This window comes from Castor canadensis, chromosome 3 (assembly GCF_047511655.1).
Source record: "Castor canadensis chromosome 3, mCasCan1.hap1v2, whole genome shotgun sequence".
Taxonomy (NCBI): Eukaryota; Metazoa; Chordata; class Mammalia; order Rodentia; family Castoridae; genus Castor; species Castor canadensis.
The window spans coordinates 13,241,032-13,257,498 of NC_133388.1; the positions used below are offsets into that span (position 1 = coordinate 13,241,032).

Sequence of the window (16,467 nt, forward strand, 5' to 3'; positions counted from 1 at the left end):
CTCCTAATTTCTTAGTGTAATAAAGTCTGTACTCAGTACCAGAATATAAGAGATGACCTCCCCTAACTAAAACATAAATAAAACAAGTGTTATCTAACTCCAAAAACCTTAGGAAAGTAATTCTATTTTCAACAATGTGTTTACCCAATTTCAGAATATTGAAAAATAAACCTAATTAAGATGGACATAGTAGAACATGCCAATAATCCCAACAATGCAGGAGGCGGAGACAGGTGGATCATGGTCTGAGGCCAGCCCTCAAAACCCTACTTGAAAAATAAAGCAAAAAGAAGGTGGGAGGCAGGGGGGTTGGGGGGAGCATGGCTCAATTAGTAGAACACTTGCCTTGCAAGCACAGGCACTTAGCTTAAACCCCACTACTGTGGGTGGGGGGGGGAGCCAGCAAGCTATATATAGAAAGAGGCCCATAAAGGAAGTCACAGAAACTTCCTTAGAACACCACACTGCAGGTTTCTCCAGCAAATCAAACAAATCCTTCCCACAAATACTCTCCCCAACAGAACTTCTGACAAGAGTCTAAACATTGTGTATCTGCAATGTGTGATATTCTAGCCACTATACTCACCACTGTTGAAAATCCGAAATGTAGCTAATGTAATTAAAGAGCTGAATGTTTAGTTTTTATTTAAATGTGCACTAGAGACTCACTTCTAGGTATTAGTATGCTTATACCTACTATGAGCCTTACTACAACAGAAGAGATTTCTTAATTCAGGTCACAGAAAAATACTTTCCCAGCTGGGGATAAAACCCAGGTCTTTGGCTAGCATGCTCAAGGAATCTGGGTTCACTCTCCAGCACTGCAAAAGATAATTTCAACTGCAAATCTTTTTTTTTCCTTGACAGTACTAGGGTTTGAGGTCAGGCCTTGCACTTGTTTAGCAGGGGCTCTACTAGTTGAGCCACACTGCCAGTCTTTTTCACTTTAAGTATTTTTGAATAGTCTCACTTCTAGACCTAGAACGGTGCTGACTATTTAGCTGGGATGTCAGGTGCACACAACCACATGCAGCTTTTGTTGGTTGAAATGGAGTCTTGCTAACTGTTTGCTTATGGTTAGCCTCAAACCACAATCCTCCCAAACTTCACCTCCTGAGTGTCTAGAATTACAGAAGGGAATCACAGCACCCAGCTTGCATTCTTTTTTGAACTCGCAGGAGTATTAGATGCAAACAAACCAGCCATCTAAAGTAAAATTCAAACATTATATAATTTTCCCCCAGGACATTGTAATGTCTTCTAACTATATATAAATCAATGCTTCTCAATCAAAGAGAATTCTCCCCCCAAGGAGCATATGGCAATGTTTGAAAACATTTTTGGTTGCCACAACTGGTAAAGAGGTGAAAGGGGGAATGTATCTAACAGATAGAGGCTGGGGCTACTACTTAACATCCTACAACATGCAGAATGGCCCCAACAAAAAAGAATCACCTGACCCAAAAAGGCCAAGAAATTCCATGATAAATCTTAAAATTAACCAGCTAAGGAAGAAATTCTCTCTACAAAAGGCAGATCCAAAGATCGAAACTTGTGAAGCCTAAATTTTTTAACCCCATCTTTTTTTTCTTTGTGGCAATTTGAACTCAGGGCCTTGTACTTGGTAGGCAGGCACTCTATCACTTGAGCCAGGCCTGCTCAAATGTGTTGGGTATTTCTTGGATAGGGTATCAGGTATGTTCGTTTTTGCCTCCTGTATAACTAGGATCACAGGCATGTACCACCATGCTCAGCTTGTTGGTTGAGATGGTGTCTTGCTAACTTTATGCCAGACTGGCCTCAAACCATGATCTCCCTGATTTCTGCCTCCTGAGTAGCTGGGATTATAAGCATAAGCCACCATGCTTAGCCCTTTAGCCCATTTTCTAATCAACTTGCTACCTATAGCACCAAACTATCTAAAGGACAATTAGAATAGGAATGAGCACTAATCCTGTGAATGAAGCAATTGTTATTAAAACTCAGGAAAATAAAGCAAGAACATCCGTATCAAGAACTACTAATTCAAGAAATTTACCAGACACTCAAATACCTGGACTTTTAATTAACGAAAAAAAGTCAATGAAGCAGTACTCTGGTTTCACTATTTAAAAAAAAAAAAAAGTTCTGGCTGGGCATGGTGGCACATGTCTGTAATCCCAGAACTAGAGAGGCTGAGGCAGGAGGACCACAAAATCCAGGCCAGCCTGGCCTACACAGTGAGGCCCTATCTTAAAAAAATTTTTGAAAGGCCAGGCACAGTGATTCAAACCTGTAATTCTAGCTACTGGGGTGGCCAAGATTGGTAAGATCACAGTTTGAGGCCAGCTTGAGCAAAAGGTTAGCAAGATCCTATCTCAACAGAAAAAGCAGGTCATAGCAACAATGGAAAGCTTAAAACAAGAGTATCACAGTTCAGACCAATTTAGGCAAAAAGCAAGACTGTATCTCAAAAACATCCTTAGCAAAAAGAGCTGAAGGTATGGCTCAAACAGTAGAGTACCTGCCTAGTAAAGCAAGTGCAAGGCCCAAAGTTCAAATCCCAGTTATGCCCCCCTCCACCAAAAAAAAAAAAAAATTGTTTTTCCACTTGAGGATTTTTAAAACTTAAAACAACTAAGAACAAATGCTTAAAGCAAACCTATGTTTCCACCACTAAGTTAGTACTAGGTTCAACAAATTAAAAAGTTCTTAAGCTTAAACATCTTTTGCTTAAGCTCAAAAAACAATTTCCTTTCCGAAAATCTCATTTTCAATCACTAAAAAAAATATATATATATATTCCAGTTGTTTTAGGGTTTTTTTTTTTTTTTCGTATATTCATATGTGCATACAATAATGTTTGGGCCATTTCTTTCCCCTACCCTGTTTTAAGTTTTAATCATTTGTTTCAACTGTATCTACACTGCTTTAAGAAAAACATCAAAGTTTAACTAAAACCAAACGACTAACTTTTCTTCTAAATTAACACTTTTCCCCCTGTTCTAAGGTTGTCATCTACCCTTGGTTCTCTATCAATTTTCTAGCTGCATTTATACAATTAAACTTGAGTCTACCACTAACCTGGAAAAATTACCACTATTTTTGATAATTTTAAAAAATGGTTCAAGTAAATACTACACACAGCTCTAAAAATACATTTCTTTTACCAGAAGCCTAGCCAAGGACTCCTCCACGCGTGTATCCGTATTCATAGTAAAAGTATTAGGAATTCAAAGAACATTATCACAAAACACTAAATAAGCCTGTTATGGGTGGCTCACTCCTGTAATCCTAGCTACTTGGGAGTGAGATTCGAAGGATCATGGTTCAAGGCCAGCCTGGGCAAGTAACCTGAGAGACTCCAGCTCTAAAATAACCAGTGCAAAAATGGACTGGAGCTGTGGCTCAAGCAGTAGAGTGCCTGCTTTTTAAGTGTGAAGTCCTGAATTCAAACCCCAGTCCCGCCAAAACAAACAAAAAAAACCACTAAATAGTGGTTTTCAGTTTGTCTAATAATGAAAACCTTTTAAAAAAAAATGTTCACTGTTATATGACTCCTTAAAAATTAACAAGATTCTCAAACCAAGCATGGTGGTGCACATCTGTAATTCCAAAACGTGGGAGGCTGAGGCAGGAAACTGGAAGAGTTCAGTACAGCCTAAATTACATAGCAAGACCCTGTCTCAAGAAACAAAAACAAAGATGCTGGAGATCAAATGTAGGGCCTGGTGCATTAATTCTAATACAGTACATCTTTAAACTTCTTTTTCAGGGAAACATCTATCGCCTCTCTGAGGGGCAGAGGTTACAATTACTGAGTCCAACTTCGAAAGGTTATAACCAAAGAGTACTTATATAAACAAAAGCCACTCCACTCAGTTTAGTTTTTCTTGCTTTAAAACAACAAAATACATTATCAAAAGACTACAATGAACTCCATATTAAAGATTTTAAATCCACTCAAATAAGACCAGATGATACAACTGCTGTGTTCAAAAAATGATTTTGTACACAAGTCACCTTACCTTACTTTCACTGATTTCTCGTATCCACTCTTTCACCAGGTTATTCAATTTTCCCAAAATTAAAATCCTGTTGACAAAGAAATTATCAAGTATTAAGTTGTTACCCACATCAGTGATTAAAAAGTTTTAAATATGTGGCTTCCTATATTTTACATTTTTGTTTTTGTGATTGGATCATACTATGTAGCCGAGGCTAGCCTAAACAGAACTTCTGATTCTCTTGCCTCAGCCTCCCAAGTCCTGAGATTAGACATGAGCCACCACTCAGGCTTTAAATTTTACATTTTTACTTGATCAGAAAGAGTAATTAGCTATGAACAGTCACTGTTAACACTGGGTAAGGCATTCCCCCTCTCTCTTGACCACTCTACACTATAATGACCAAAAACATCAATAATCAAAATTTGCCTAAGGGTGTAGCTTAGTGGTATAGCCAGGCCCAAAATTCAACTCCCAGAACCACCAAAACGAAACAAACAAAAAAACGTCAAAAATCAAGGAAAAAAATTCTAAGTAGAAAAATTATGAGGTATCTGAGTATCACGACTGTTTGAAACAGACATACAGATTTGGGTGAATAACCTAACTGACCTCCTAAGTGAATAGACAAAATTAATTTCAATATTATTACAAATTAAAATACACACCCCCATCTATTTACCTGCGCTGCAGCTCCTCTTCCTCTTCAAAAACCCCAAAGGGCTTCAGAGTCTCAATCAGTTTCTGTGTGAGAATGCAGTCAGTCTCCTTGGGGGCTGCTAAGCTGATAGGAGAAGTAATGCCATAGTGCTTCTGTGGTGTCTGTGTTTGTTGTGATCCCTGCGTTGTAACTGGACTAAAAATAGAATTGGATAAAATTACTGCCAAAAGAAAATTCTACCATTTGAAAACAATCCACATGACTTGGGGAAAAAGAAAAAACCCACTATTTTAGTAAAATATGTCTTAACAGTTGGTTCCCTGCCATATCCCCAAAATGTTTACTCTTTTGAGACGGGGGTCTCATTAAGACTTAGCCCAGGCCTCAGACGGGGCCTTGCAATCAGGATCCTTGTGTCTTGGCCTCCCACGTGCTGGGATTACAGACGTATACCGCCACACCTGGTTCCAAATTTCTACTTTGAAAGACATTTTGTCTTATAGCAAAAAGTAACCGAAAACAAATAAACGAAAATTATTTCCCTTCCCCCAAGTGACAAAACTACTAAAATCCAGATCAAATATATTGCTGGAGAAAATGCAACATAGGGCTGGGGATATAGCTCAGTGGTTTAGTGTTTGCCTAGCATGCATGAGGCCCTGAGTTCAATCACCAACACCACAAAAAAAAAAACAAAAACAAAAACAAAAAACCATAAAACAAACTTTTGAGAAATTTTACCTATTGGAAAAGGAGCCAAAATCTTTTGCATTTCTATTTCTAAAGCATTAATAAACAATACAACAAAAATGCTATTTTGCCAACTTAAGACATTTCTCAGACGGAACTTAGCACCTGACTTAATGAAGTTCACACACAGATAATGGGGCAAGTGGCATAACAAATACAACTTGTTACTGATTTTTGGGAAGAAAAATTTATATTTCAACAAACCTAAGAAGGTTATGTAGTAAGTTCCATGACACATTTATACCCAGGTCCACTGGAGCTCTAGTCTACATTATGCCTAATAGGCTATGTTTTGTCTTGTCTTCTGCTATCAATGGGGACCTAAGAACACCAGGAGGTCCATACTGCTTGTTACTAACTAGCCAGTGGTCTCTATGCTGTGTATCTTTTGTCAATGTGTTCTGGTCTAGGTGCATGCTCTCTCAACTTTTTATTCAGACTACAGTAGTAACATTTACTGAGTAAATATAAATCTTGTATCTCTTTCAGCAATTAATTCATGTTGGGTCACTTCCTCCTCCTCTTCTAATCCAAACTGCAGAGTTATACAAGATTACACTGTTAACTCACAAGGCTAGGGAGCCACATGAGCAACAAGCACTTCCTGAAGACTAAAAATAAATGTTTTATTTTTGAGAATCTTTGATTAAAACATACACATTAAACTAAGTGTAACTGAATTCATAATGTCTTGGTTACTACATATTTTCATCTAACAACAAACAGCTGAGAGCCATCGCTACTCTTATGTCTGGGTCCCAACTCAGTCACCATGCCTCAGGTAAGCCTCAATGCTGTGGCCCAGTCAGACAGACAGCCAGGCACTGGCCGCACCTTCCTGCCCAACCTTCTATACCTCACAACCATCAGCAGCCACCCCTGCTTCCACTGTGAGTTCACTGAGGGATCTCATGGTACAGACTGCATTCATAGCCACTGGGAAAGCTGTGTGTTTGGCTGTGGGCAGGGCCCTGATGGGACCCTCGGTAGAGGAAGCTAGGAAGGTGCCAGGCCTGCTGCCCAACAGGCCTCACCTGTGCTGTCCCCCAACCCTTACAGATGAGATGAAGCCCAGCTCCTATGACAGCAGGTAGTCCATGGACATCTTGACCACTCAGAGTGGCTTGTCCTTGTGTGAAGGTGTCAGTGAGTCCCTGAGGCAGTGCAACCAACACCAGTCTGAGCTCCCCACCCTGAAGAGCCTGGGTCATAGCCCATGTACTACTCACCCCATCCCCTCACCGACAGCTAGACCACAATGACAGATTGTACCTGGGAGTAGGAGTGAGAGTGGGAGTAAGGACAGGGTTTCTCACCCTATGAATAACACAAGTCACAAATGTGCAGTGTTTATTTTAGACCACAAAAAAACAAAAGACCATTATCATTAGTTCTTCAAAACTGACACCAAGAAGGTTGTCCTCAAACTGCCTAACCATGAGACCCTCCCTTGCACCATATACTAGTAGGTTTCAGATAAAATATTTACTTATTTTCTGAAGGGATTATTACGTTTTCCAGCTTTATTAGGGTATAATTGGTGTATCAGAGTAACTGAACATAATTAACATATACAACTTGATGAGTTTGTTCACATGCATGTACTTGTGTTCCCATCAAAGTAATAATCACATCCACCACTGCCTCATTTCCTTGTGTCCCTTTATTTTGTTGTTGTTGTTATAAGAGTACTTAACAAGAGAGCCTTCTATTTTTTTAAATGCAAGATGCCTTACTGTTCAGTACACAGACACTTAGCACATATCCTAGCCTAACTGTATTTTCTTATGCTGGTCATCACTTCATGGAGCATCTCCATGTAAATTATAGCCTTCACAATTATGCTGATATTATGAGTGTTTTCACAGATGATTTTGTTTGTTTGTGACAGGTCTTGCTATGTAGTAGCCCAGGCTGGTCTCAAGCTCATCATCCTCCTGCCTCAGTATCCCTGAGTGTTGGGATTACTGTCATTTGTGCCACCACACCCAGCTCTCATAAATGATTGTCACAGAAGGAAAAATGAAAACAAGTGTAAAATTTATTTCATCTAGGCTAGACTCAGCATGAGCTTTCAAGTCAAATCTAAGCAGAAATCATGTTTTTGCAGCTTCAAACAGTAAAAAAAAAAAGTTTCAATTTTTGTTTCGTGTAAGTCATGTTTTTCTGAATTCTTTTTCTGTTATGACTGAGTTAAATCCCTTACCAGTTCAATTTGGAGCATTAACAAATAAGTATACTCATTCTCTGTGGACGCTCTTATCTTTGCCATTTTTTTCTCTTTCAAATCTTCAGTTTTCATTATCACACACCCAAAAAGCAATGCTTGGAATGCTCCTGTCTACTTCAACTATCTTACCAGAATATCATGATATAGGTTCACATTTATAAATTTACACAAAGTTGTCATTCTAATTTCAAAAAAATGCTGATGTCTCCACATTACAATAGGGGACAGGGGGAAAGGGGGTTTGAAACAGGGTCTTGCTAGGCTGGCCTGGAACCTGCTATGTGGCCCAGGCTGACTTCAGTATCCTCCAGCCTCAGCCTCCCAGAATGCACGGATTACCACATGCACTTCCACACCTGACTTCCACATTAACATTTTGATGGGGGAAATAAATCACATGCAAGATGGATTATATTTACTTCATTTGAAACACAGCTGTATAAAATCCATACTGCATATTATGAGTTAAGATAAAACCATCTAAATGAAGAACACATAATACATACATATTTATGCATACAGAGCTAATTCAAAAACATACATAAAATAAGCAAAAATCACAACCAAATAAAAAACATGTTCTGCATCTTACTATTTAAGTCTCCAATAAAAATGGCTGCCGATGCTGAGTGTCCAAAATGTCCCAAGTAGAAACATTAAGCATTTCCGCATTTTAAATGGAAGAAGCTAAGTTCTTCCATTTAATTTTAACATTAGAAATTAAACAGTGATGAGTCAAGGATGTAGTTCAGTGGCATAGTACTTGCCAAGCATGGGTGAGGCCCTAAGTTTTATACCCAGCACTACAAAAGGGATATATGAAAGGAAGGAAAAGGAAGAAGAAATTAAATAAGAGTGATAAAAACTACTAAAACATCTTTTTGCTGTTCGGTTTCTAACAAAACAAAAATATACACTTCAATTTTGAGCAACTTGAAACACAAACCTCAGAAGAACAATGATCCTGCTTTACACATGCACTAACACCATCTCCTTGAACCATACATCAGAGAGCTATTGATCCCAAGAATGCGAAGCTTTTCTTTCCATTCCTGAACACTTGGACATCTGCCTATGCCTATTACTTTCTGGAAACATTTTTCACAGTATTTAATCTTCTTCAGATTTTATTCTACTTTAAAAAGTATCCTTCTACAATGTATGTTAAATAATGAGAGGAAAAAGCACACAACTACACATAGAGCCAGAATACGTATAATTCACTAAAGTTTCTGTTTTAAACTATCAAGAAAACAGATGCATGCAGATGTATGCAGGGCTGGGGGTGTAGCTCAGTGGTAGTATGCTTGATCAGCATGCACAAGGCCCTGGGTTCTTTCCCAGCCCTTCAAAATCAAAACACACACACACACACACACACACACACACACACACAAAGAAAAAGAAAAAACAAGTACAGACATGCTTGCTCTGAGCACACAGTTCATTTTCATTCACGAGTGTGATTTGTATTTACCGCTAAAATTTTGTTTGAATACTTAGGAGCGAAACTACTGACTATCCTTAAAAATCACCATATTCCCATAAGAACTAGTTATAGTACCCTAATTTCTTGCTGGTTTTTTTTTTTTTTTCCCCGTCTTTGAAATAGCTTTGATAAAGCCCATACTGGGCTCAAACTTAATCCTCCTGCCTCAGCCTCCCAAATGCTGGTATTACAGAAGTAAACACCATATCCAGCTCTTGCTGTTTTGGATCTCTATTCTTATTCTTACTTTTCACCCACCTCCAATGCAAACATCTCACTACCTTTTAATATATGACAAAAGCATTCTTATGGGACCACTGGTTTCTGGATCCCCCTATATGCCTCACCATGCAGTCTTTCTCTTCTCTACAAATAAAATCTTTTCTGACCTCTTAAAAAAAAAATTCTTAAGTCTTAATCCTTTTTAAATTGTTTAAGATATAAATACATTATCTACACACATGAATTGTGTCCTCTCAAAATCACAAGACAGCTAACCACCCCCCCCCCCAACACACACACACCTTTTCAGGGTCAGGACATAATGTAAAAAGTGTACTCTGAGAACTTTTCTCTCCTTAGAATATGGGAGCAGGTGGCTCATGCCTGTAATCCTAGCTACTTGGGAAGTGGAGATCCCTAGGACTGCAGTTTGAGGACAGCCCAGGCAAAAAATTCAAGAGACCCCATCTTAACCATAGGAAAACACAAACTGGAGAATCACAGTCCAGGCCAGCTCAGGCAAAAAAGCAAAATCCTATTTCAAAAATAACCAATGCAAAAGGGGATGAGGACATTGCTGAAGTGGTAGAGCACCTGCCTAGCAAGTGTGAGGTCCAATTCAAACCCCCAGCACCAAAAAGGAGGGTAGTCTCTTGATATCTGAGATATTTTCATCAAGGCAAAGTTTACACAGAACATATGCCCATCTCTTCTCCCCTTCTCCCAGTTTCTTTGAGAACTATGTAATCTAGTCTGGCCTCAAACTTGTGATCTTCCTATATTAGCCTCCCGAGTGCTGGGTTTACAGGGCACTGAGATTACAGGCATGGCCACCACACCTGGCAACGTCCTTAAAACTGTATTATGGGATGGATTATTCAATCAATTTTTTTAAGTAGCTCAAGCAGAAATGATGTAATAGGTTTTGCTCAAGTGGAATAAAGTATGATAAAGCTCAAGGCCAAACTGTAAATACAAGGTTGATCCAATTGCTCCTTTATGCCTTCTCTCTCCTGAACGGCTGGAAGTAAAAATTCACCCAAATTGTAGCAGTCCTGGGTCAACTCCCAAGAACTTTAAAATGAAGGAAATATAGAGACCCTTAAAAAGTATTAAAGTATGTCTGAGAACAGTCAAAAATAATTAAATCACAGTATTACACACATTAACTCCAAGAAGCTCAATTTAGATGTTTCTTATGACCTAAATGACTGGAATACTATACTTATCCTAAAAACTATAAAAACTGGCATAAAAACCAAGCTAGTTAGTGGATGAAATATAAACAGAACACAAATCTGCAAGACAACTCTAAGAGAAGAGGGAGAAATCTAACAAATCCTCTACATTGTTCCTTCTCTAAATCCTTAAATTTCCACAAATGAGAATGTTAAACAATCCAGGTCTACAACCTAAAAATCTGTGCATGACTTTCAGTGAGCTTCTATGGAGTCACTAAAAATACCTACTCAAAGCCAGATACTTCCCAGGTATTTGGAAGGCTGAAACAGGAGGATTGCATGAGCCCAGGAGAATAGGGCCAGCCTATTTTTTTTTCTAAAAAAAAAAAAGACAAAAAACTAAGATTTTAGGTTCTACACCCTGTAAATACAAGTATATAGTATATGTTATCAGCAAATAGATTTAAATGTTGTACACACAAAAACTTGAAATTAACTCTTAAACCAAGAGGATAAGTCAGGCATAGTGGCACATGTCTTTAATCTCAGCATGGAGAGGTTGGGGCAGAATGATTTCAAGTTTGCAGCCATCTTGAGCTACATAAGGAGACCCTGTTTCAAAAAAACAAAAAAATTCCCAACAGGAGATGAGATAAGGTATTAGAATGAGAATGAACATGAAATCCAGAGCTGCTTCAAACAGGACACATGACTAAAGTGGTAGAGCTAGCAAGCACTAGACCATGAGTTCAAACCCAAATACAGCTAAAAAGAAAAAAAATTCTAATCTTCATCTTATCATCTTTAAAACCTTGGTCAAGAGGCTACTTTCTGTCTCAATTTAACCAATTTTAAGGAGAACCAATACCTCCTTCAATGCTGCTGCTTTGTAAATTATAAGCTGAGGTTATGCAATTATTTAAAAGCTGCCGCTGGATAGTCTGAACACCAAAAATACAGAATTAAAGATACAAAGAAGAATGAGAAATAGCTAAGAATCCAAATGGTCTCATTTTCTCAGAAAGTTTTTATAAACTTGCCTAGATGCAAATGAGGGAGAAATTTAAGTGTAATATTAAAGTTCACTTAGGAATGGAATGTTTTGATGAGCCAAAACATTTTTTTTAAACTGTTATCAAGCCAGAGAGCTTGTTGCCTTGAAAAAAGGGAGTAAGAGGGGTGTTCAGGAAACAATGATCAAATAAAGTTCATTAGCTTACTCAACTACTCCCCCCAACTTCTCTATCAAAAAGCACCAACTGAAATTACACCTAAGATAAAACACCACAACCGAAAACCATAACCAGCATTTACTGAGCAGCAAGCAATTCACCATAAAAATCTCCAAATCTTAAAATCTGAGAGTCAAAATTCTACAAGTTGGAAGTTATTTTTCCTAAAGGTTACTAATGCATTGTTTTTCATTTACAACAACAAAAAATTTTTAATCATGTGTGTTTGTGTTCATCCCTTTCAGACTATGTTCAAAAATCATCGGATATACTGCCTGGACAACTCATACTAGATGTAGCCTACACTGTCTTGGTAGCTATTACTGTATAACAGTTCTCAGGACCCCTTTAGAACTTTTAAAATTCAATGACCATCCCAAAGCTCTTATTTATATAATTATGTCTACCAATACTTAATTGCCTTAAAAATAACTGTGGGCTGGTAGAGTGCCTCAGTAGTGAGCACCTGCCTAGAAAGTGTGAAGCCCTGAGTTCAAGCCCTAATACGACACACAAAAAAATAATGGAGAAAAAAATTTGGGACAGGGTCTCACCAGGTTGGCCTCAGACTCACAAACCTCCTGCCTCAGCCTCCAGTGCTGCAGCTATAGGCACATGTGCCACCAAGCCATGCAATAATTTTTTAAAGTATTTATACCAAGAAATACATTACATGTTTACACAACTTTGAAGGGGAAAGGGAAAAACCTTTCCCAAAACAAAACTGCCAGTTGCTTTCCTTAAAGTGCCAGGCTCACTACATTCTCAAGTGTCTGCTGAACACTCAAACATGAATGCCAACAGTTCATCACTTGCTCTTTCTTTTAAAAATGGAGCTTCATGGAACGAAGGCTCACAAGTCAAATCATACAACTGTTCTTTCTCAAAACCATCATTCTAGCCAAGCAGGTGGCTCAGGTTTGTAATCCTAGCTACCTGGGAGGCTGAGATAAGGAAGACTGAGATTTGAGGCCAGTCCAGGCAAATAGGTGGTGAGACTCCCACCTCCAAAGTAACCAGAGCAAAATGGACTGAAGGCTCAAGTGGTAGAGTGCCTGCCTAGCAAGCATGAAGTTCAAACCCCAATACCACCAAAAAACCCTTTTTGGCGGGGGGGGGGGGGGGGGGGGGATACAACTGGGGTTTGAACTTGGGACCTCAAACGCTCTTTATTTTTTCGGGGTCAGCCTCCTTCTACCAACACCTCCCACATAGCTGGAATTACAGCAGTGAGTTACCACAATGGGCTTGGGGGTCCTGCTTTTTGCCCAGGCTGGTCTCAAATGAGAAAATGTTGCACCCTAGGGTACATCAGGCAAAATCTGGACACATTTTCATGGTTGCCATTGCTAACGAGTTGTGGAGGTGGAACTCCTGACACCTAGGTAAGAAGTAAAGGTCAGGGACACTGTTAAATACTCTAGGATTCACAGGACAGTCCTCTGGCAAGGAATTACGTAGCTTACACATCAATAGTACTTAAATGAGAAACAAAACACTTTCAAACTGACACTTCCAAAATTTTTAAAAGTGTCACCACCATTGCTCCTTAAACGTGGCAGCATTTTCTAAATTACATATGGAAGTATATACAATAATGAGACAAAATACAGACATTTGATCATGGTATTTACAACTCATTTATGGGGTCCCATCCTAATTTAACAATTGAACAAGCCTACCAAAGTTCAAACTACATGTCAAACACAAAACACCTAGGAAATCACAGCTCAACACATGGAAGAAGCGTAATTAATGATGTGACAACTGAACATGAAAAAAAAAGAAAACCCTCAATAGGACAGTGGGTTTAGCATTTGGGAGGCTAAGGTCAATCCCAGTACCCCAGAAAGAGGAAAAAGAAATTATACAAAGAAAGTGAATTAATGAAGAGAAGACCTATTTTCTTTAAAGCAGTCTTTCGGTCTATTGTTCATCTGCCTTTTTTGGCAGTACTGGAGCTTGAACTCAGGTCCCATTGTTTACCACTTCAGCGGACCTCTAGCTCCAGCCCTATTGTTAAGGTTAAAAGTTTAACCCTGTAAGTATACTTTATAGAGTACTAGGGTTAAAAGTGGGAGAGAGAGCTAATAAAAAACTGCCTATACAGTTCAAATCTCAAGAATCACACTAGAGACATCTGCATGTCATTCTGCTTGATTATTCTTTTTTGTACATTTGAACTTACAAAGAGTTTGAAGCCTTTAAGGTCTTTAATGAAGACCTCCTTTCATCATCAAGTAGTAACCATGCTAAAGAGCTCTGTATACTTGTGCTGCCAAAGTGACAATTTAACGGAAACTTATCCTTTCTTCCTCAAAGAATGTTAGGAAAAAATATAAAAGTACGTTTAATTCCCTGAAATAAGATACAAATTACTTAGCATTACTTGTAAATTGAAGCCTTTTCTTCAGAGTGTACATTCCTAACATCTTTAGTACTGACATAAGTCCCTTTTCAGAAATAGCAATAAATTATGAACACAAGGTCATCACATGACATCACTTCAAATATTTATCTGAATTCTTACTGAACTGAAAAACACAAAAATCTTGTTCAGACTCCATCCTCCTCGTGCTTTTTTTCCCCATTCCATGAAAGAGTCAATTAACTAGAACCTTGTAGATTTTAAGACTTTAGATTCTTTACGTGGTAGTTAATTAAGCTTAACAAATGTTCTCATTACAGAAATAACAATTTGACAGGCCTCTGAACAAAGTGTCAGCGGTAGGTGAGTGAGGCAAGGACATGAGAAATCATGAAATTCTTTTTCAAAATTGCTATATACAATTCGATAGATGTCATATCAAGTTTGTGTCAATGTCAAGTCTCACCTGTAGAGAGAGACACACATACATGTACACGCATGTATAAATGCAAAACCTCATTGGTCATACTTGCAAAATAGAATCTATCTTTTAAAAAATTAACCAAGAGTCTTCATTCCCATTTCCTTCACGGGGGAGCAGAAAATGTATTCTCCCCTTTGTTCTCGTTTCTCTCCACTTTTTATCCAGTTCCTTTCCTAATAAACTTTATTGTAACTTTTATTTAAAAAAAAAAAAAAGGAGCTGCTACATTCGCTATCTAGAAATCATAAAACCCTTATCTTGGAATTAACTGAAGCAAAACTGAGTATCAACTACATGTTTCGTTTTGAGATACAAAGAAAACACGGTCCTTGTCTCAGAGGAGCACTCTTATACTTCAATCTTCAAAAACCGAAGAAAAGCAGTCCCACAATTTAAGCCTCTGCACTGAAGATGCGCAGAATAAAAGCTTGTGTTCTACTTTCTGATCCCCAAAATGAGCTTTCAGTCATCTTTTTCTCTTAGAAGGAAAAGGGGGAAAAAAGTTTTTTAAAACCCTGAAGGATAAAGTACGTGAGATAAGCCTGGTAAGATTATAAAACATGTAACTTCACTAGACTTAAATCTACAATCAGGGAGGCAAAAAAAAAAAAAAGTATCCACAGATGCAGAGAGAAGGCACCAGGGAGGAACCTGGGTACCCCGTCGAGACAGAACCGGGCCGCCATAGCTAATACAACGCGCCTGGGGAGCCGTGGGCCCTGGCGGGCGGCAGGAGGGGCCCGAGCGCGGGGCCTCCCCGCAAGCTCCCGCACACCCGGCCGGGAAATGGGGATCGGAAGTGGGGAGCTTCGGGCGCACGTTCACGGGGGAGCACCCGAGCAGAGGTACCCGGGGAGGGAATCACCGAAAGGGGCTTGGAAGGCGGGCGGAGCCCACGAGGAGCTGGGTTTGCCTGCCTTCCCCGCCACTGGCCACTGTCCTGCTTTATTTGGGTTTTCGGGTTGGGGGTATTTTTCCTTTCCTTCTGTTTGTTTTCAGACCCGGCGGAAGAACAAGATTCCAAAGGCTCTCCCGGAAGAGGAAGGCCCCCGGCCAGACGGCTGCGGACCCAGCCAGGAAGGGGTGGGGGACATGAGGACCAAGCACAAGGGAAGTGCGGCGGAGAGGGGTGAGGAAACAGGAAGGGCCGCAGTCCCCCGCCTCCCCCACAGAGCGAGGGCCCGGCTCGCGCGCTCCCCTCCCCCTCCCCGACGCCCCCCCAAGGCCCAGCCGGCGTGCGAGAGAAAACAGAACACAATAATCACTTACAACGGCATCGTCTCCTGCGCCGGCACCGCCCAGTCACTTCCCCCCCGCAACCGCCGCCGCTGCCGCCCTGGGCATGATCCACTGAGGCGGGAGGGAGGGGGGGGGGCCTGCCTCAGCCCTGGGTCCAACCCCACTCCCGCACCCGCTCCCGCCGCTTTAAGCGCTTCTCCTCCTTCCCCTTCGTCCTAACATGGCGCCCGAGCGCTACCACAGCAACGTTCTAGAACCGCTGACGCCACCACGCACGCTGTGCGAGCGCCTGCGCACCAGACGCCTGGCGCCGTGCAGCCTCACGGGAAATGTAGTTCATGAGACCACCCGCGGCTGGCAATTTCCGTTTAGATCCTCTCAAGCCTGTGCGGTTGGTGGCGGGTCTAGGAGGCTCTGAGCAGCCGGTTTTCCTTCGGCTGGGGACGCTCTCGTGGCTGACAGAGCGAGGAAGGGTATCGAGAGGCTCCTGGCCCACGAGGCGTCGCCTAGGGCGTGTTGTGGGAGGAAACGCTGTTTGCAGGCTGAGGCATCGCGCGTGCACCACGTGCTGCCCCAGAGCGCAGGGTTAGGAACAGGCCAGCAGGGTCGGTGTCTTGGGTTATGA

At 40.4% G+C, this 16,467-nt stretch overlaps 1 protein-coding gene across 4 annotated transcripts in view; it reads right to left on the reverse strand.

The window, feature by feature from the left end:
• The window catches only part of Papola (poly(A) polymerase alpha), a 58,186-nt gene extending 42,097 nt beyond the window's left edge, over positions 1-16,089 (reverse strand). For 2 of the 4 annotated variants that reach the window (XM_074067193.1, XM_074067191.1), the window contains exons 1-3: positions 15,873-16,089; positions 4,669-4,842; positions 4,008-4,074 (exon numbers count right to left, since the gene is read on the reverse strand). In XM_074067193.1, coding sequence (XP_073923294.1) covers positions 4,008-4,074; positions 4,669-4,842; positions 15,873-15,880 — 249 coding nt within the window. In that variant the 5' untranslated portion in view covers positions 15,881-16,089. The remainder of the gene's footprint in view (positions 1-4,007; positions 4,075-4,668; positions 4,843-15,872) is intronic. The other 2 variants (XM_074067192.1, XM_074067190.1) reach the window with 1 other exon arrangement.
• Between the last annotated feature and the right edge of the window lie 378 nt (positions 16,090-16,467).